This window comes from Gossypium hirsutum, chromosome D05, assembly GCF_007990345.1.
Source record: "Gossypium hirsutum isolate 1008001.06 chromosome D05, Gossypium_hirsutum_v2.1, whole genome shotgun sequence".
Taxonomy (NCBI): Eukaryota; Viridiplantae; Streptophyta; class Magnoliopsida; order Malvales; family Malvaceae; genus Gossypium; species Gossypium hirsutum.
This window is the reverse complement of record NC_053441.1, coordinates 56,295,312-56,318,483: the sequence shown is the minus strand read 5'-3', so window position 1 is coordinate 56,318,483 and position 23,172 is coordinate 56,295,312. Positions and strand designations below refer to the sequence as shown.

Below are 23,172 nucleotides of genomic sequence, written 5' to 3'. Positions count from 1 at the left end.
CATGGTAAACTAAGCTTTGAACCAACTATTCCATTTGATTAACTGAACACATCTCACACAAAGATTTCAACATCAGTCAATACATAGTATCTAGGGACACTATTATAGCCATGTGTCTATGTCCTCTCTTCATGAGTGCTATCAGAGCCAAGCCCTTAAGCTCCTAGAAGCGGCCACACTTCCACTCACATAGGTAGATCCCATTAAAAGTGTTCCCGTAATTATAACACTCTAACATATTTATGTTATGGGTCCATTAAGGGTACATTACTCATCCTTCCCTTGTCATTACGGGTACCTAGCACTTTAATTTTAGGATGGATTTATTTATAGTGCTAACAGTCACATACTAATGATGTACTTTGTCTCATTGAACTCAAGACTTGACGTTATACCAAGCGTTGAGTCGAGTTTCCATCATGGGTGACTCTAATTAATAGGCTTGAGTCTCATCCCTTTTGAGGTCCTTTTTACTACATCTCTAGCAAGACTTTTTGTCAAAGGATCTGCCAAATTTTCACTTGACCTCACATAATTAATAGTGATCACTCCATCAGAGATTAATTATCGGACATAACTATGTCTTAATCCAATGTGTCTAGACTTTCCATTATATACTTGGTTATATGCCTTTGCTAGAGTAGCCTCACTATCACAACGGATAGAAATAGGTGAAATTGGCTTAGGCCATAAAGGTACATCATAAAGCAAATTTCTTAACCATTCTGCTTCTTTAGATGCATCCACCAAGAATGACTCCTCCACCAAGAATGAAGATCCATCCACTAGTAGATGCATGATCTTCCAAACTTGTAATCCAACTAGCATCCGAATACCCTTCTAAAATTGGAGGATATCCATTATAACACAATTCATAGTTAATAGTTTTCTTTAAGTACCTAAGTACTCCATTCAAAGCTTGCCAATGCAAACTACTTGGATTACTTGTGTACCTACTCAATTTTCCAACAGCATATGCAATATCTGGTCTTGTACAAGTCATTATATACATAAGACAACCAATTAGACTTACATATTTCAATTGATCAATTTTCTTACCAGCATTAGATACTAATTTTAATTAAGGAGCCATGGGTGTAGATGCTGGTATACAGTTGAAAAGATCAAACTTTTTAAGCATATTTTCAATGTAATGAGATTTTGATAAAGCTATAATGCTTTCATCTCGAGTTATTTTAATCCCAAGAATAACATCTGCTACACCCATATCTTTCATAGCAAAGTTGTTTGACAAGAATTTCTTTGTGTTTTCTATTTATTCCAAATCCGTGCCAAAAATGAGCATGTCATCTACATATAAGCAAATTATGACACCTTTTCCATTTTCGAATTTGTTATATATGCACTTATCAGATTCATTTATTTTATAGCCATTAGCTAAAAAAACCTTGTCAAACTTTTGGTTCCATTTTTTTGGTGCTTGTTTAAGCCCATATAAAGATTTAACAAGCTTACATACCTTATGCTCTTGTCCTGGAACAACAAATCCTTCTGGTTGCTCCATATACACTTCCTCTTCCAATTCACCATTTAAAAATGCAGTTTTAACATCCATTTGGTGAACAACCAAATTATATCTAGAGGTAAGTGATATTAAGAGTCTAATTGTAGCAATTCTTGCTACTGGAGCATAGGTATCAAAGTAATCAATACCTTCTCTTTGTGTAAAACCTTTTGCTACCAACCTTGCTTTAAATTTATCAATGGTTCCATCGACCTTCATTTTCTTTTTGAAGATCCATTTACAACCTATTAGTTTGGAACCTGGTGGAAGATCAACTAAGATTCAAGTTTGATTTCCCATTATTGAATCCATCTCATCATTTATTGCTTCTTTCCAAAAAGCAGAGTCTTGAGATTTCACTGCCTCTTCAAATGTAATAGGATCAGATTCAGTATTATAATAATAAGGTATCTTATTGCATATACTTTCATCTTTTCCTTCTACAAAAAACATAATGAAATCTGGTCCAAAATCTTTGACCTTTTTAATCCTCTTACTTCTTCTTAATTCTTGACAAGATGCATCATTATTATCAATTTGTTTCAATGGAATCTCATTCTCATTTGAAGAATGAATCAATTGTTATGGTTGTAATTGTCTTGATATAGAATTAAATATATTTTCATCAAAAATAGCATCTCTTAATTCAATAACAGTATTTGAAATTGAATCATTTGGTTCAATTACCATGAACCTATATACCTTGCTATTATGTGCATAACCTATAAATATGCATTCAATTCCTCTTTCACCTAACTTTTTATGTTTAGGTATTGGAACTTTTACAATAGCTCTATAACCCCAAACCTTCAAATAATTAAGATTTGGTTTCATTTTCTTCCATTGTTCATAGGGGGTTATTTTAATTTCCTTATTAGGAACTCTATTCAATATATGACAAGCTGTTAGAACAGCTTCTCCCCAAAAACCTTGTCCAAGACCTGAATTGATAACATTGAATTTACCATTTCAGTTAAGACTCTATTTTTTCTTTCAACTATACCATTTTGTTGTGGTGTGTAAGGGGCTGAAACTTGATGGACAATTCCAGTGAGTTCAAAATAACTCGGATTATAGTATTCTCCACCTCTATCCGATCTTAAGGACTTGATAAATGATTCACACTGAAGTTCAACTTCAGATTTATAAACTTTAAATTTATCAAGCGTTTCATCTTTTGAATGCAATAAATATACATAACAATATCTAGAACAATCATCAATAAAAGTAACAAAATATTTCTTTCCACCTAATGTAGGAGTATTATGCATGTCATATAAATCACTATGTATCAAATCAAGCAATTTTGTTTTCCTTTTAACCTTAGGGAAAGGGTTTCTTGTAATTTTAGTCAACATACATGTATTGCATTTTTCAATATTATTATTAAAAACAGGAATTAAATCTAATTTATACATGTCATTCAATTTTCTATAATTCAAATGGCCTAATCTATAATGCCACAAACAAAAAGATTCAACCATATAAACAGAAATAGTATTTTTTTATTCTTATTAATAATATTGAGTTTGAACATGCTCTCACATCCTCCCTTAGACAAAATAAACTTATCTGCCTCAAAAACAAGTTTGAAACCAAACTTATTCAACAGACTTCCAGACACTAAATTCTTCCTAACTTCTGGTACATAATATACATCATTTAAGGTTAAAACTTTTCCAGAAAGGAATTGTAGTTCAACAGACCCTTTGCCTTTGATTGCTGCGGTGGAAGAATTTCCCATGTACAAGATATTGTCATTGTCACATTGTGTGAACTTTGTGAACATGCTTTTGTCTTTGCACACATGTTTGGTTGCTCCAGTATCAATCCACCATATATTATCATCTTGTGCCATATTAATTTCAGATATCATTGCAACGAACTTTTCATTATTATCAGTCTTAGAAGATGATTTCTTCTTTAAAAATCAACATTCATTCTTGAAATGTCCCGACTTTCCACAATGATAGCATGAGCCCTTTTGTTTCTTTTTCAACTTAGGTGCTCTATCAGTCTGATTGAACTTTCTCTTGAATGGTTTAGTAGTTTGTACTTCCTCTGTAACATGTACTTTGGCATTTTCAGAATTTAGGTTCTAATCTTGTTTTCGATACTCTTCTTCAATACGAAGATGATTTGCCAAAGCCTCAAGAGATATTTCCTCTTTCTTATGTTTTAGACTTCTTTTAAAGTCTTTCCAAGATGGAGGAAGTTTGTCTATTATGGAAGATACCACAATCATTTCATCCATTTTCATATCATATTGCTTAAATTGATTCAGCATCTTTTCAATATCACGAAATTGTTCCATAACAGAACGACCATCAACCATTTGATAATTATTGAAACGACTGACAAGAAATTTCTTACTTGTAACATCTTCGGTCATGTATCTTGCCTCCAATTTGTCCCATAATTCTTTAGTGGTGACCTCGTTTTGGTAGGTGTCAAACAAACCATCAGATAAACCATTCAATATGTGGCCCATGCACATGTAGTCAGCATTGTTCCATTTTTGTCTCTCTCGGGTTGCAGCAACAGATTCGTTTTCATTCTCTTTAAGTCTTGGAGTATCCAAAACATAAGCAATCTTCAAAGTTGATAAAAAGAAGTGCATCTTTTTCTGCCATCATCGAAAATTGCCACCATCAAACCAATCAAGTTTAACAAAGTTGGAAGCCAACTCCCTTAGTGTTACACTTTCATGTGTTGTGGTAGTCATAATGAAATATAACCTTAAAATTGTTAGTTCCAAACTCCGGTAAGGAAAATCTCGAACACACGATCGAAACTCAAACAGAAAATGAAGAAATAGGACAGGCTCCAAGACGTGTATCAAGCCACTATCTTTAAGGTTATATTCGCCCACACCTACCTTCGATGTGCAAATGAGTTCCAAGCAAATTAACCTCGAGGATACAATGAAGCCAATGACTATTTGCTTTTTGCACTGACGAGAATAGTCCACTATGCACTGAGCAATGTATAACAAAAAACTCAATTTCTACAAAGGATTTCTACAGTAATACTTTATAGAATAATCTAATAATATTAGAAAATGAAGGAAGGAAAGAAAGAATATTAGAATTTGTTGATATGATTTCCAAATGAAATCCCATTCTTATTTATAGGAATTTTCATGTCTCTTCATAGAGACATCTTTCAATAGGTGTCTTTATGAATAAATAAATAAATAATAATAATTATTCATTTAATTTTGTAACTATTCAAATAATATTTTTTGAATAGTTATAATTCTTTTTTAAAAAATCAAATGATATAACTTTTGATCAATGACCAAAAGTTTTATCTTTTGATTAATTACACCCATTCATTTATAGTTATTGGGATACTATAAATATTTGAAAATGTTCCAACAAAACTAACTTGAATCTAAGATATGTTCTTCTACTTATCGATGAGTATTATCCATCATATCGATCATTGAAACATTACTTGAATCTTGTTGGCGGAATTTAAAAAAAAAAACTTCACAACCCGGTGATTTGAATAAAAACTTGTAAATAGTGCATTGACTTAAATGAAAACTTTTGAATAGTTCAGTGATCAAAATGAAAAAACTCATGGTTTAGTGACTAATAATGTAGTTTACCAAAAAGAATTATTTATGGTCAGATAAGTAAATTGGAGAAATCATTATTGACATAAGTAATGATTAGGGATGACAAAAAAATTTGAATCCGACGGGTTCCTACCCAACCCTATCCATTAGGGTTAGATATTTTGGAGAAAATCGGATTTAGGGCAGGGTAGGTCAGTTGAAATTAGAAAAATAATCGGGGTTAAGTTCAGGTCAGGTTTGAGGTAAATTCATCCCGCCTTGAGATATTTACAAAAATGCTTCCTAATATATATACATATACATATATATATTGCTTTCAGTAAATAAATATATAATAAAAATTAATATAGTAAATTTTAAGTTTAAATTTTAAAAAATTAATTTTATTTACTTTAAAATAAAAATAAAATAATTAAAAATATAATATTATTTGTTTCAAAATAAAATAAACAATTAAATTAAATTCAAAACAAGTTGGGCCAGAGCGAAGTCAGGTCTCTTATAAATTTTGGGGTCAAAATAAATTTTTTTCTTAAAAGTCGGGTTAAATCAGGGTCAGGGCGGAAAAAAAATCTACCTACCTCGCCTCACTGCAATTCCTAATAATTATAGCACTTCTAAAATTAACAAATATTCAATTACTTTGAAATATTATTTAATATTAATATTTATGTATTAATTTTTTTAATACCTAATATTTATATATTAATTGATGCATGAAACTTTTTCCATCGATATATAGTAGCTTTGCGAAATTACTATTCCACTAAATAAAAAATATTTTTTTCCAGTGACATAGTAATCGGAGATGTGGGTAAGCTACTAGTGGCACTATTAAAAGGTGTATATATTCACAAACTATATGCCCTTTTAAATGGTTGCATGCATTAATTAATAAATGTGTTTTGGTCATCATATCAAAACATAAAATATTGAAGTGCGAATCATGAGCTTAAGTCTCGGTCAATTGGAAATAAATATATTATATTATTTTCGATTGAGTCTTAACTCGATTGATATTAGTGTTGTTGCCAGTGTAAGAGGACGTGAGTTTGAATGCACTGAAATATATTAACTTCCTATTTAAGAGTTGGGAAAGAACTATGTATGACCCTATTTAAACGAGAATTATTTCAAATATTTCAAATTTATTTGAGTAATTGAAAACTATTTAAAAAAGTTAATTATAGGATAATCGTGTGTCATGAAAAAATCTATCACAGTGACCACAAACCAGCCCTACATAAATAAATAAAGGTGAATCTTATTAGATTTATTTATCAAATGAAATATAGTGACATCAAAATTGACGTGACTTGATGTTTTTAAAAATTAAAAATGAAATAAAATTTGATTCCTTTGACGTATGCCATGCAAATAATCCAAAGATGGTTGTTTTATCTTCATCTGATCATTTCCTAATTTTGTTTAATTTATTGATTTATGATGACTTACCCTTTATGATAATGTAAGTAAAACCATGGCTATCAAAGTCATCAACGCATTTTATAAAGGCATTCCCACCATTTGGACCACACCACAAGACATCACAACTTGGATTGCTGTGTTCCCTTTTTTACATTTTATATATATATATTTATGTTGTTTTTATTTGAGAGTCAAAATTTTTCATGTGATGGAGTACGATTTGGGCTGAAATTTATTTTAGGTTAAAATTTAGTAAATTGGTTTTTTTTAAACGAAGTTTATTATAAGTTGTTATCATATCATAAAGTTTATTTTAATTTCTCTATAATTATTAGGAGAATATATTAATTTTTATACGTTTGAAAGTTAATATTTTAGTCCTTGCATGTTAACTTCGTTAATGAAATAACATGCCTTAACAGTGATTGGCGTGACGTTATATTAAATATTAAATTAAATTAAAAAAGTTAAATAACAATTTTGAAGAATGAGTATAGGTAAGAAATTGATTTTGCTTTTACCCCAAATTGTTTTCGATTCTTTTTCTCTTTTCTACATAATTGTTGTGTTTAAATTATTTGTAGTTAGATTCACAATAGTCATCATTAAGCCACACAATTCCATTTTTTTGAGTAATCTTTTAAATTTCATTTAATATTTGATTTAATGTCAAGGCAACCTTAAGCCAACCCATTTCATTAACAACAAAGTTAACGTGCAAGGACTAAAATGTTAGCTTTTCAAATACACAGGGACTAAAATGTTCCTTCAAATAGTAAAGAGACTAAAATGAAGTTTTTGATATGGTACAATGACTTGTAATGAACTTTAAACATTCATTTTTATTATTTTAAAATAATAAAATATATATTTTAATGATAATAAATTATTGGTGTAGTGATAAAAGAGTTTTAAAATAAGAGCAATCAAAGGTTAAATATTTGCATTTTTTGAGTTATCCGAAATTGAATTCATAAAAGTACTTAAAATCCAAATCCACTTATTTTCCGCAAATAATTCGAGTATTATTATTCAAATCCAAATTAAATATTCTTACCTATCAAATATTTGAATATTCAAAACAATCTTAATTTGAATTTATAATTATTTAGGGGATATCCAAGTTTGCAAAAATTTAGAATCAAAATTTTTTTTCTTCATATATAAAATCAAACAAAATTGATAGTATGAGTGCAAAAGAGGGTCATAATTTTGTACAAGTCGTGGATTTGACTTAGAGCTCTAAACGATCAGAAAGAAACTTGGATTTTGACATAACTTGAAATGTAAACAAATCCAAGTCAGATATAATAATTTAAAATTAAAGGAAGTAATTAAAATAGATAATTAAGATAGAAAAAATAATTAAATAAATCAAATATTTGAATAATTAAATAGGAACAAAATAAAATAAATAGATGGAAAAGATGAAGATGACATGTGGAAGTACTAAGGAGCCTTGAAAACTCGATGAGTCCACAACCCCTTTCAAACGACTCTAATTTACCCTTCAAGAAAGAAAACTTGGTAAGAAAAAACTTGAAAATGATCTCACAATCTGAAAAGATTGTTAAAACTCTTCTAAAAACAACTCAAGAGAAATTCTTAAATAGAAAACTCAAAGAAAATTTTATTAACTCAACGTGAATAATGAATGAATTGATTGTTCTATGAAGAGACATTTATATAGGCTAGTTAAGTACATTTAAATAAAACTCTCAACTATACTAAAATTCTAGTTATTCTAAACAACATGTAGTTTTAAACTACACTTTCTTATTGACATAACTCTTAAATAAACTAAAATACTTAAAATTTATCCAAAATTCGGAATAAATAAATAATAAAATAATAAAACTTAATAAATACAATATTGAACTCATATATAATAAAAATTAAGCCTAAAACTCGAAACCAATATGATTTAAACTCAAATAAAAAGCTCAAAACTCGTAATTTTCGTAATAATCCCGTCCAAAAATTCTACTCACACAGTCTTCACTAAAACGGTAATAACTTGAGCTCCCAAACTCGAACTTGAGTGATTCAAAGTTAAGAGATATATCTCAAACTCTATGCAGACATCTAAGCCCATAAATGTCCGGATCTCATCCAAAAATTTGTCACAAGTTGACTAATCTTTTTAGCTTGAAAATTGATAGCTTAGTTGAATTGACTTTAATAAATTTCACTAATTTCATGCATGTATCATTCCTCCTTTTCTCGAAAAGATTAATCCTCATATTTTGTCTTTGATCGAATCTTGGTTTGATTTTTTTGGCCTTTGACCTTATTATTGGGCATTGGGGTAGTGTAAGCCCATCACATCCATGGGCCTGAAATTAGGCCTTAAAACTCGCATCATTCCTGTAACACCCCTAACCCGTCTCCGTTGTCAGATTAAGGTTATGGACCATTACCATACAAATTAAAACAATTGACTTCAAAACAGATCAATAATGTCATTTAATATTAATTACCTAAAACTCATTACAAATCTTAAAGACATATACATTTGGACCTTAAATCGAGCCTTCAAGGCCCTAAAAATAGTTCAAAATCAATTTGGGACTAATTTAAAACATTTCAAAAAATTTGGAAAAAAGTTGAAAATTTGGAAAATAGGGGTCACATGGTCGTGTGACATAGCCCAAACCATGTAGTATTCGAACAATGAGACACATGGTCATGTCTCAGCTCGTGTTCTAAACCATGTAATTCGCTGACTTAGATCACATGGTCTGTGCTAGTGCATGCCTAGAAATATTCCAGAGAATACTAAGTATTGTTTTGATCCAAAGATTGAGAGAGCCTTAAGGCGAAGGAGAAAAGAGTTGCAAGAAATGGAAAGAATTAGAAACGATTAGGTTAAAGAAGAGCCATTACATCAGGAAAGAAGGGATGTTGATATTCCTCGAATTGTAGATGATAGAGACAGACCCATTAGAGAATATGTCATGCCAAACTTAGGTGATTTAAATCCAGGAATTGTCAAGCCACATATTTAAGCTCAGCATTTCGAATTAAAGCAAGTCATGTTTCAAATGCTGTAAATAGTGGGGCAATTTAGTGGATTGTCTATTGAGGATCCAAGGTTGCATTTACAATTCTTTTTGGAACTCTACGATTCATTCAGATAGCAAGGTGTTCCTAAGGATGCCCTGCAACTAAAGCTATTTCCTTATTCATTGCGTGATCGTGCCAAAGCATGGTTAAATGCATTAGCATTAGGTACAGTGGCATCATGGAATGAGTTGTGTCAAAAGTTTTTGTTAAGATATAATCCTCCTAAAGTGAATATTAAGTTGAGGAACGACATTACATCGTTTATACAATTAGAGGATGAAACATTATATGAAGCATGGGAGCAATTCAAGGAGATACTAAAAAAAATGCCCGATGCATGGTTTCTAGCGTTAGACACAAATGAAAATATTCTATAATGGATTAAAAGCTCATATAAGAACAGTTGTCGATGCCTCTACCAATGGGACTTTATTTGAATTCTCTGATTCATAAAACTTGAAGAATGTTGATGAATGATTTAATTTTGGATTTCATTGCCCAACCCATGAGCTAATTATCTCGGATTGAAATTATTTGGGTAAATATTGAATTATCTATAATGGAATGATTTAATTTTGATTAAGATTAATGTTTCATTCTATTCTTGTTTATTTGGAATGCATGCATGAAAGCTTTGGACATAGTTGATTGCATGTTATGAATTTAGATGGATTTGAATCTGGGAGGATTAAATACATCAGATTCTTAATCGATTGATACAATCAAATACTCGAAAGAATATTCGTAACACTCTAGACATAGAAGATGCAATCTATACAGGTGTAGAGCGTCAATTGGGTTATCATTCATGAGTCTTGTAGACATACACAGACTCCAAATAATAATTAAAGTTTAACTCTCGAAAGAAGTAGACTGAAGTAGTAAACATTTAGGCAGTAGTTTAGTCATAACATTGCCATGGCATTATTATGTTATAAAAATATTCCCTGAGCAGTTCTAACCTTTATCATTCAACAGCAGAAATACTCTCTACTTGTTCCTTGTGAATTGCCACGATATTTAAATTGTTTGGTCATTTTTCAGTTATAATTTATATCATTAGTTCATTCATTAATACCCTTCACCAATTTATACTTTGTTCATTTTGCACAGTTTCATTCATTATATTTGCAGTAATACTTACCAATTCAAATCAACTTTCGATCCCTGTGGAGACAATACTCACTCATCATTATATTACTTGAATCGACATGTACACTTGCACATTTGCATTATTTACACGCAACAGCTAGCTAAGTACATCTAAATGAAACTCTCAAAGTATACTGAAATTTTAGTTAATCTAAACAATAGATAGTTTTAAACTAAATTTTCTTATTAACATAACTCTTAAATAACTTAAAATACTTAAAAATTATCCAAAACTCGAAATAAATAAATAAATAAAATAATGAAAGTTAATAAATACATTATTGAGCTCATATATAATAAAAAGTAAGCCTAAAACTCGAATCCAATATGATTTAAATTCGAATAAAAAGCTCAAAACTCATAATTTCCATAATAACCCCGTCCAAAAATTTTGCTCACACAGTCTTCACTAAAAGGGTAATAACTTGGGCTCCCAAACTCGAAATCGAATGATTCAAAGTTAAAAGATATATCTTCAAACACTATGCAGACATCTAAGCTCATAAATGTCTAGATTCCATCCAAAAAATAATCGCAAGTTGACTAATTCTTTTAGCTTGAAAATTGGCAGCTTAGTTGGATTGACTTTAACAAATTTCACTCATTCCGTGCATGTATCATTCCCCCTTTTCTCGAAAAGATTCATCCTCACATATTATATTTGTTCGAGTTTTGATTTGATTTGTTCGGCCTTTAACCTTAGTATTGGGTATTAGAATAGTGTAAATCTATTACATCCATGGATTTGAAATTGGACCTTGAAACTCGCATAATAAATTTAATTTAAACTCATGTTTATTGAAGATGTATTGGATAAACGGGTGAAGCTTGAATTATTATAAAGGGGGATATCAACTCATCCATGGGTTGTTTCGGAATGTTTATTCGCTTTATACAATAACAACAAATTAAGTGTAAAAATATTAAATTTAAATATTGTAATTGTTACTGATATTACAAATAATATATAATTTTTTTACCTTTTTAAAATCATTAGTAAAGTTATTAATGTAAAAATCTTATAGGAATTAAAGTCATATTACTAAAATAATACTAGTAATAAGTAATATAATTAAATTAGGTATATAACTTTTTATGTTAAAATAAGTTAAATTGAAAAACTTTGGGAAGACTACATAATTCATCATTCTTTTAGATATTTAAAGTGGAGGCTAAAATTTAAAAAACTTTAAGGGCTAAATATAAATTATCATATTTTTATATATTACTTGAGAGCTAAAATGAAACTTGACAAAATGTAGGGGCAAACAAAAATTATTACATTTCTAAGTATATAATGTAAGGATTAAAATGAAAATTGATAAACTTTTAAGAGTGTTGAGCGCTATCAACCCCTCTAGCTTCACCAGGATATATTCCAATCATTTTCCTCAAAACTTTACATGTTTTGATTAGTGGACATTTAAATAAGCCTAAAAATATTTTATATTGAGATAATTGCATTCAACATTCCAAATTATGAATTTAATTTTAAATTATTGCTGCATGAAAGAACTTGATAAAAGGATGAAAATATATCTAGCCAAACAGAAGGAAATAGAGAGAACAAAAAATAAACTTCTTTTCTTTGTATTCAAAATTGCTTGCTTCTAAAATCTCAACGTACAGTATTTATAGACTTTGTTGACTAGTCTCAATTGAGCAACAACCTTACCAGACTCACAACTAACTAACAACTCCTATACTCTAATATTCATCCATCTTCTCCACAGGCAACACCCGTAGAAAACTCCTAAAACGAGTAAAACTAGATAGCGAAAGCACCTTAGTAAGAACATCAGCGACTTGATCACATGCTGGAACTTTACCAACGACAACAATACCATCAGCAACCTTCTCGCGAACAAAAAATAAATCTAACTCAACATGCTTAAATTTTGAATGGAGAACGGGATTGGTAGCAACCGCAACCGCCCCAGAACTGTCACACCAAATATTGGGAATACTATTAGACTGAACATGTAATTCTTGAAGTAACGATAAAAGCCACGTAACCTCACTAGTAACTGCAGCAAGACTTCGGTATTCTGCCTCAGCAGTAGACCGAGCAACAACCTGTTGTTTCTTCGTACACCACGACACAGGTGTATGTCCGAAATAGACACATTATCCAGTAGTGAATCTTCGATCATCAAAATCTAGTCCCCAATTTGCATCAGCATATCCAACTAAGGACAAACCTGTGGAGGACGAAACACAATCCCAAAATCAATCGTTCCACCTAGATATCTCAAAATGCGCTTCAAGGCGGTCATATGAATAGGAGTGGGACAATGCATAAACTGGCATATTCGATTTACAGCATATGCAACATCAGGCCGCATAAGAGTGACATACTGTAAAGCTCCTGCAAGACTTCTGTATTCAGTCAGATCATCTAACCGCTCACCACCATCTCTAGTCATAATAGAGGAACTAATCATCGGTGTATGAACACTCTTCGCATTTTCCATCAAACAACGAATAAGAATATCACGTATATACTTCTTCTGACAAAAAAAAGACAGCCTGACGAAGAACGAATAACCTCTATCCCAAGAAAGTAATGGAGATCACCCATGTCCTTAAGCGAGAACTCACTATTCAGTAATCTAACAAACCACTCTATAACAGAACGCACATCACCAGTAATAATGATATCATCAACGTACACAAGAACATACAATGTTGAAGCTGGTACCACTCGAACAAATAAGGAAGCGTCAGACTTTGATACCACAAACCCCACAGAAACTAGAAATCCTTTTAACTTCTCAAACCAGGCACGAGGAGCCTGACGAAGACCATACAACGCTTTCTTCAGACGACACACCAAAGATCTGCCATCTAAGGCATATTGAACATAACCGGGAGGTTGATGTATAAAGACTTCAGTGTCAAGATCACCATTTAGAAACGCATTATTCACATCCACTTGCCGAAGCGACCACCCCCTAGACACAGCAATAGACAAAATAACTCTGATAGTAGCCGGTTTGACCACTTGACTAAACGTTTCCTTAAAATTACAACCTGGAACTTAAGAACATCCTTTTGCGACTAAGCGAGCCTTATGTCGAGCAATAGTACCATCAGAATTCTTCTTGATTCTGAACAACCATTTGCACCCAATGATCTTATGATTAGACGGAGTAGGAACTAGCTCCCATGTGGAATTACGTATAAGAGCCTCGTACTCAGCTTGCGCAGCATCGCGCCACTCAACAGTAGCTAGAGCTTCTTCAATCGTAGTCGGTTCAACAGCTTCAACATTTAAACCTTAGGCTTGTAAACCCCCGCTTTAGCTCGAGTGACCATTGGGTGAGTATTACCCGTGGGTGGCCTACTAATCTGACTATCAGATGCCGATGAAACACCTGCAGACACTCTCATAGTAGAATGAGAGTGAGCATTGTTATCACTTGATGATCACTCAACTCAGTCCCATCATTAGCTGACGAACCATGAGCTGGAAGATTACCCGACCCAGTCCCAACATCAGCTGAAGAATGATGGGACTGAGACTGCTCCAAATTAACATCTAATACAGGATCAGTAGACTGAGATTGCAACCCTTGTAAAGATGGTGTCATCATGCAAGGCTCAAGAGTTGAGGAATAAGATGGCCACACGAGAGGAACAACAGTCGAACTAGTCTGACTGGTCGTCGACACAGACTTGTCTGGACTAGTTTTAGCAAACAGAAACCTCTGCTCATCAAATACCACATGCCTTGAAATTATAACCTTACCATCTGGTAAAAGACATTGATACCCCTTGTGACGAGGACTGTAGCCCAAAAATGTAGACGGCTGAGATCGAAATTCCAACTTATGACCTACAAACGGACGTAAGTAAGGATAACAACAGCAGCCAAACACTCGAAGATGATCATAGGTCAGATCATGTACATATAGTGCCTTCAACGGAGAACTGTTCTGAAGGACAACAATAGGAAGTCAATTTATAAGATGAACCGCACAGCAAAACGCATACCCCCAGTATTCCATAGGCAAATTTGCGTGAGCCAACAATGTAATACCCACTTCAACAACGTGACGATGTTTACGCTCAGCTACTCCATTTTATTCTGAAGTGTACGAACATGTCAGTCGATGTATGATTCCTTGAGATTCTAAGACAGACGTAAAACCACAGTATTCGCCTCCCCAATCACTCTGGAACTACTTAATAGACTTGCCAAACTGTGTCTTAATTAACTGTTGAAACTGAGTGAAGCATTCTAGTGCTTGAGCTTTTTGACGTAAAAGATAGACCCAAGTAAACTGAGTACACATATCAATAAATGAAACATAATATCTTTTATCACCACATGCAACAGGTGCAGGACCCCAAAGATCAGACACAACCAACTCCAAAGGACGATAGCTAGTAGTCGAAGGTGAGAAAGATAACTTATGTGACCTGCCTTTTTGACATACAGTACATATACCATCCAAACTATTTTTACTTGAAGTAACATTACATTTATTTAAAACTGTTTTGACCATAGAAGTTGATGGGTGGCCTAAACTATAATGCCATAAAGCAAACACATTATTATTTAAAACTGTATGTGAAACTTGCGAATGTGCAACAAATGGAGCAACCGTAGACGGAATAGAACCCACTGGCACAGAAAACTGATATAGTCCATCATGAATACGGCTCGTCAGCAATGTCTCCCGAGTCACCGTATCCTTAATAACACAATGGTTAGGATGAAACTCAAAAAAAACACCATTATCACGAGCAAACTGTGAGACGGATAAGAGGTTTTTCCGTATACTTGGCACACATAAGACATTTGATAATCGTAATAGTTTATACTGAGTAGATAAAATAGCAATACTAATTGACGAAATTACTGCAGGAGTACCATCACCCATTAAAAGAGATGACGTACCTGAATATGGCGTGACATCACGTAAAGCTGACACATCACGACATACATGATGACTCGCTCCCGAGTCAGGATACCAAGATGTGGTGTTACCTCGCACTGATACGTACGGAGCATCATTACCAGTACTAAATCCAAGTTGAGCAGTGTTGACATGAGAGCTGGATTCTGAAGGATCAGAATAATTAGATGCACGTAAGTCCCCTAGCCGAAGAAGCCCAATACACGGTTCGGACCCAGTATAAACCCGAGCACGTGGTTTGGTAAAGCGCATAACTCGATCAACACCAATTGGTTCAGGCGAACCGGGATCACTTTGATCAACTTGAACAAAATTAGATGACGGAACCCCATTTGCATTTGGGTCAGTATTCGGCCCATTAGTAGAATTTACCATATTCGGCCCTTGCAACCCACGCCGTCCATTTCTAGCAACAAAGTCCAATGGGGCATTTCCATTAAACCCATTGCTATTAAAACCAGGCCCATCATCATAACCAAACTGACGCAAACTTGACTTAAAATTATTCCCATATGGCCTGCCATATTCATTTGCATATGACACTTGTGGCCCACGTGCCAATTTCTCACTTTGCATGCTAGCACTCCAATTTTGACCACCATTCCTATTTTGACTTGCATAGTACCCTTGGCCATAAATTGTTCTCTGACTTTTGGGATAAGGAGCCACATATTTTTCTTCTTCTTCTTCTTGCGCACACGGTCCAAATTCAGCTCGCTCAACACCCGACGAAACCCCTTGACAAAATACTGACGGCACCACGGAAGAGGTATTCGAGTCTCTATGATAACGGTAATAGCACTTCTGAGCCACATGACCAAATCGACTACAAATCTGGCATTGAATGCGAGATCGTAAGGTTCTGCCACGGCCACGAACAGACGTACGACCGCCACGACTGCCTCCTTCAACTGACGGCGCATCCTCAACTAGATTTGCGTTCAAATTTACCTCCTGCAACACTTGAGCTTGACGACTTTCACAATCAACTAAAAGCATCAACCAAACGTTGTAACGGTAGAACTCCAGTCGACAGCCTAGCGGAGGAGATAACCGCCTCAAACTCTGACGGTAATCCCGCAAGCATCACCTCAATCTTCTCTTCATCAGAGAGACGAGAACCAGAGGCATCTAACATAGCACACAGATCTTTAATTTTAGCAACATAAGCTTTTATGGAAAGGTTACCTTTCTTCAAAGAATGAAGCTCATGCCGAAGTCGTGACTGCTTAGCACCAGTGTCAGCCACAAACAGATTAATAGCCGTGTTCCACATATCACACGTCGTGCACGCATCATCAAATGACGATTGAAGAGATGTACTTGCAGTTGATAATAGCCATGAAGTTAGAAGCCTATCTTGCTGCGTGAACACCTGTGCCGCCGGATTTGGAGTACGAGATCCATCAAGCAGATACACAAACCTCGATGGCGGAACAATGGTGCCATCTAAAAATCCATTAAGTCCATACCCATCCACTATTAATTTGATCTGTTTGCGCCACTAAATATAGGTGCCTTCATTGAGCTTAACCACTTCATGCCGAGGAAGACCAGTCATGACACGATCGTCGGAGAACACACCAGAGCTAGACTCACCAGTTGCGAAATTAGCGGAAGCCATGATAGACAAGATCCAGAATCAAATGGCGAATGATACCATGAAAGAACTTGATAAAAGGATGAAAATATATCTAGCCAAACAGAAGGAAATAGAGAGAACAGAGAATAAACTTCTTTTCTTTGTATTCAAAATTGCTTGCTTCTGAAATCTCAACGTACAGTATTTATAGACTTTGTTGACTAGTCTCAACTGAGAAACAACTTTACCAGACTCACAACTAACTAACAACTCCTATACTCTAATACTGCAGTCAGATTTTTCCCTACTAATTCCATTAACTTTTCCACTATACGTTTATTTGGTGACATATGTCACCATATAGTTGCGGTACATATAGATTTTCTTAGGGTGGGTTTGGATGGGCGATTGGGTGCGGTGTGGTACATTTAGCTTACTTTTTATCTCACGCTACAGTATCGTTACAGTATCTAATCTCACCGCCACCGCTGTTTTTACACTAACCGCAAATAAACGCACCGCCCATCCAAACTCACCCTTATACTTTTTTCTTTTTCTTTTTGCTCATTACTCTATTATTCCTTTTTAATTAAATAAATACAAATAGTAAATAATAATTTGTGTTATAATTAAAGTACTTTTAAATTTTATAATTAATTAGAAAATTATTTATTTGCATTAATTTTATAAAATATAGATTTTTTCTGTTGTTTTCTATCTTTTAGCTATTATATTCTAATATCATATGTGTTGCATGTGATTTTATGTGATTGATATTTAATTAATTTTTTAAATATTATACTTTTAATGGTAGTAATTAACATAAAATAATATTTATGATATGAATTATTGAATATAATTAAAACATATTAACTTATCAATTTAAATATTATAGTAAAAAAAATTTAAATTATAATTAAAATAATTTTAACATACTCAATAAACAATTTATTTTTTACTTTATATAACTAATGCAAAATATTGTTGCTCATTGTTTGCAAAATAGTGTTCCTTTGAGCCTCTCGAGCATTTCGAGCCTCTTACTCCTTTTGCATCTTTATGAACATGTTCTCAAATTTATCATTGACCTCAGAAAGGTCTTGTTGCAATTTCATTCCAAAACCAGCAATATTTTCCACCGTAATTGGAGGTCTTCCAATGCTACTATAACCTTTGACACATCGTGACAACCTAAATCACAACGTTCACAAGAAATGAAATATTATGCAAACCTCATCGTTATTCACTCACAAAGAAAACTAAATAATCAAATGAGGAAAGAATTTATCTTGTAAATCTTAATGCAACGCCCTAAATTTCTTAATTTTGTTTCTATGAAATTTATCATAAACATGTATTTGTTTTAGTGGCTAAGTATTTTAATTGTGTGTTTGAGGTCTTGGGTTTAAGCCTCATTTATGGAAAATTCAGTTATTTTTTATCCTAGCATTATCTTTGGTGGGTTGGTTATATTTTATCTTTAGTAAACTTATATCAAAATGAGCTTGCTGGTTTGAGTGCTAAGATGTTAGCTTGCCCTATAGTCTCGTGTTTGAATAGTGTGAATGTTAATTTTTGCTTCGGTTGTGTGATAGAGATTCAATGGAAGTGAAACTCTGAGGTGATTAGATGAGGATCAAGGCGGGTTAGTGAGGATGTGATTGTTAGTGGAGAGTTAGGATATTAGTTAAATATATTGTTTATTTTATTTTATTATTTTTAAAAAATTTTCTCACTCTTCCCAAAACTATTTCTCATGTCAGTTTTGTTTCTTCCCTCTTCTTGTCAATTTCTTTGTTCTTCTCGTGCGATTAAGGTAAGTGGGGTTTTAACAAATAATAACTACAGTGAAGTTAAGCTCATTCAAGACTAATACCTTAAGAAGTGAAGTTTCGACAGATACTAAGAGAGAGTAATAGGGTGACAGATTGTTTCATAAAAGAAGCTAAAGGTGAAACGGAACAGTTAATTACTCATATGAGGATATTTTTTGTTGGTGTATAGTCCTGATGTAATAATAGCTTAATGCTTTTCCTTTTTCACCAAACAAGGAAAGAAAGAGACAATTATTTATAAAGATTTCATCAACTAAATTAAGTTTGGGATACAACAAACTACGTGCCTAGAGATTAACATTTTTTACAAGCAAAATGAAAGGAAACTAAGCTTATTTATACTACGAAAACCCATCATCATTCTTTCATTATTTTTATATAATCAAAGCTATCCATGATCACATCTTCTTAACTACAAACTTAAAAGCCATTAATCAGTTGGTAATTCAGTTCCCTTAACAGAACCATCATCATTATCATGATTACCATCATAAACATTCGCTTGACTCTTGTGGTCATATTCTCCAATAATCTCCTTCACGGTAGTAGTGTTAGAGTCGTTAACATCCTTCACTCCTACTATGCTCCTCGTTGAAATCTTGAGGACGCTGTCGATTTTTCCGCCGCTCCCGGTGCTGGTCTTCCGTCGCTTCGGTGTAGCACATCTAATCCACAGCAAACGAAGATCAATCATACAAAAATTATCATAAAATACTTTTAAAATCATTTTCAAAATAAAGTATAACATAAATAGAAAAAAAGAAAATAAAAGGTAGGATTGAACTTACATGATGAAAGATTTGGGTTTTGGAGGATTAGAGATGTGGATTGGGAGCATGGTAAAGCTAGAAGGAAGAGCCATGAGGAAACAAGTGAAGGAGAAATTTGGTTATATTTTGAAGCTCTAAAGATTTTGTGGTTTCCAAGTGAATCCCAAAGGGTAGACTTTTATAGCAGACTTCACTTGTAAAAAGTCAATGTAAATATTATATAGTTCCTTTGAATAGTCAATCTAGGATGGCACCAATAATGTATCGATCTACCCCTCCCCCCACCTTTTTTTTTTCCCTTTTTTGTTTCTCATATGGATTTTAGCATTTTGATTTACCATCATGCATCTCATGGTTAATTTTTTTCTGTTAATTTGCTTAAATTATTTGGATTTGGTGGTAAAGAATGATAGAGGTCCTTATACTAGTAATCGGATTGTATTTTGCTCTTTTTACTCAAAAAAATAGTTAAATTAGTCCATGTACTTTAGATAAAAGAGAAAACCGGTCCTTCTATTTAAAAATTTCTATTGTTAAAAATAGGTCCTTGTATGTTAACATGAGATACCATGGCATGTCATATGCCACTATTTGGTTATTTTGTCAGTATGAAATTTTTAACAAAAAAAAACTAATTTGCTATTTGATCTAACGTACAGGGACTAATTTATCTATTTTTGAGTAATAAAAGTAAAATACAATCTAACTTTTAATACATGTAGCTCCATGATTCTTTTACTCAATTTAATCGTATTTTTCTCTATCTCTCTCAAGGGATGTTTAATGAGAAAGGAATGTCCGTAGGCTAAATGGATGAATCAGATAAATAAAGTATATCTGCTCCAATTAAAAGAAAAATATTGTTAGGAAAAAAATTAATTATATTTATTTAAATCCTTAATTTAATTAGTCAAAAATATCATTTTAATATTAATAATTACGTATTAATTTCTTTAGTTGATGCATGAAACTTTTTTAATGGATATATACACATTTTGATAGTGACATTAATAGCTTTGCCGATTTACTATCCCACTAATTAAAAATAAGCTACTAGTGGCACTATAAAGAAATGTTGAGAAATTATGTATCCATTGAAATGGCTTGATACATCATTTTAAAACATAGAATATACAAGTGTGAGACATGAGTTACAAATAAATATATTATATTCTTCTTTGGTTTTACAAGTCATCATTGAGTGAGTAAACAATAATTTTTTAATGAGATTAAAGTTAAATTTTAATTTTAAAAATTAAAAAATTATGATTAATTTATCATTTTTGAGAGATGAAGGACATTACTTACTGTTATTGTGAATCTCAATTTGAATTAGCTTCTCGAAAAATATGTGAGATACTAGTAGTTATTAAAGAACTGGAAAACGTCCTCCACTCAGAGATAAGATTAGATCAGTATTTGAAAAAACTCTTTGCTAAACTTAGTTCGTCTCTTACCCAAAGTTTCACCTCGACACTTGTTAAGGCAGTTTTGGTCTATTAATCCATTGTTTAGACAATAGATTTGAGAGCAAGCATTCATTCCAATTTGTCCAACTTAGTGGAGAGAAACTGATGGCAACTTTAACATCGAGCAGAGTCTCCTTGGCTTTTTGACAATGGATGAAAATTGGTTCAATGTCCCTAACAAGCTTTGCAAAGTTTATTAGGTGAGCACCCTCGGCTGGACAACATAGCTCTCGTGTGGATGATTTTATGCCCACATTTCCATAGAAACAGTTTTAGTTTTGGGGGAAGTTTCAACTTCCAAATTGTTTGTTAGAGGTCCTTGTTAAAATCGTGAGATTTCTCAAGGAATCCACCTGTTAGATCATGTGCACTGGCCAACGTGAAGGACCCATTCCTGGAGGGGCCCAACAAAGTTGATCTATACAACTTAATCATCTATTCTAAATGTCTTTTAACAGTATATTCAAGTTAAATAACAGCTGAATTTCATCTATACAATAATCCTTTAAAGTTCACATTTATGTTAATTTAGTCCCTAAAACCGAAAATATCATAATTTTTAAATTTGAACTTCAATTTCAAAACCGATCTCAAATACATCCTTAATTAACATACCATCAGCATAGAACATAAAATTTTCATACCACTACTGTAAACTCCAAAATATATAGATATTTCAACACTCTTTTATTTACAAATTATGCTAATTCCGAGTAAATAAATAGCACTTTTTATGGTTTCTTTACTTAATTTCATAATATGGAATGTGTTAAGTTTGTGAAATTGATGTTAAATGCATGTTATTTTGTTATTTTTGGTAATAATTGGGCTAAGGGAAAGGATGACAATTTGACCATGCAATATCACTTTCAATCGATTTGCTCAATTTGGATTAGATTAAGGACATGTTAAGATTATCTACTAATATAAATTGTCTTTCTGTATTACAATTCGACCATGAAATATTAACATTAGATAATTAATGAGTTAATATTTGCTTTCATTTTGTTTTGCATGCAAAAACCATGAAGGATAACATACGAAGATATTAATGATTCTGATAGATATTTTATTAAATCAATTTGTTCGAAAAATTAAAAGTACATATAGACAAAATCACTACACTAAAAGCAATTAATCCCAACAGAAACTTCATGAATAACTGTTATTTTTATGAATAATAGTAAACAAAAGAACTTAAACAGAAAAATAAACCATGATTATAAAACTTTTACATATAAAAACAAAAGCCTAATGACCATAATTAGTTAGAAGTTTGGTTATCTTTATACCTTTCGTACGGTTTAATGTTGGAAACTTTCTTATGGTTGATATGTGTTAATGGTTAAGGAGGCAAAATTCGAATTTAATGGTTAAAACCAAAGGAAAAAGATTGAGAATCATGTTATGTATTATAAAACCAAAGGAAATTATAGTAAGAACAAAAGAGTACTTTTTTTTTTTCAATCACATACAAACTTTATATATACCTCTATTTATAATCTTTCCAATATCATAACATCTTATAAGTTATGGAGATGTAATTGCATGATTTTATAGCTTAAAATATGTCACAATTTTCTGTATGTATTAAAGGTACTCATGGGTCAGGTCGGGTTGGGTTCAGGTCAGGCCTAAGCATGATATTAATATATTTTATACTTACCTAAGTTCGGTCCGACTTGAAATATGGGCTTAAAATTTTGCCCAAATCCGTCCATTATTTTAGTGTATATATTAGAGTACTATTATATATTTAGTATAAGTTTATGTTTTTTTAAAGTGTTCTAAGTTACATAATATATAAAAATAACATGATATAAAGTATTAGAAA

General features: G+C 32.4%; 2 protein-coding genes and 1 non-coding gene across 3 annotated transcripts; all 3 read right to left on the bottom strand.

Moving 5' to 3' along the window:
• Nucleotides 1-9,841: 9,841 nt before the first annotated feature.
• On the bottom strand, nucleotides 9,842-9,949 carry LOC121218090 (small nucleolar RNA R71). The gene has a single exon (XR_005914354.1). It is a non-coding gene; the product is annotated as a small nucleolar RNA R71 (small nucleolar RNA).
• Nucleotides 9,950-12,321: 2,372 nt separating this feature from the next.
• LOC107897256 (uncharacterized) lies at nucleotides 12,322-17,607 on the bottom strand. Its single transcript, XM_016822639.2, has 2 exons — nucleotides 15,664-17,607; nucleotides 12,322-15,457 (listed from the first exon to the last, which is right to left on the bottom strand). The coding sequence occupies exons 1-2, from the start codon at nucleotides 16,679-16,681 to the stop codon at nucleotides 15,414-15,416; spliced, it is 1,062 nt and encodes a 353-aa protein (XP_016678128.1). The 5' UTR covers nucleotides 16,682-17,607; the 3' UTR covers nucleotides 12,322-15,413.
• A 1,723-nt stretch (nucleotides 17,608-19,330) lies between these two features.
• LOC107896088 (uncharacterized) lies at nucleotides 19,331-20,043 on the bottom strand. Its single transcript, XM_016821227.2, has 2 exons — nucleotides 19,888-20,043; nucleotides 19,331-19,764 (listed from the first exon to the last, which is right to left on the bottom strand). Exons 1-2 carry the CDS (start codon nucleotides 19,959-19,961, stop codon nucleotides 19,530-19,532), a joined length of 309 nt encoding a protein of 102 aa, XP_016676716.1. The 5' UTR covers nucleotides 19,962-20,043; the 3' UTR covers nucleotides 19,331-19,529.
• Between the last annotated feature and the right edge of the window lie 3,129 nt (nucleotides 20,044-23,172).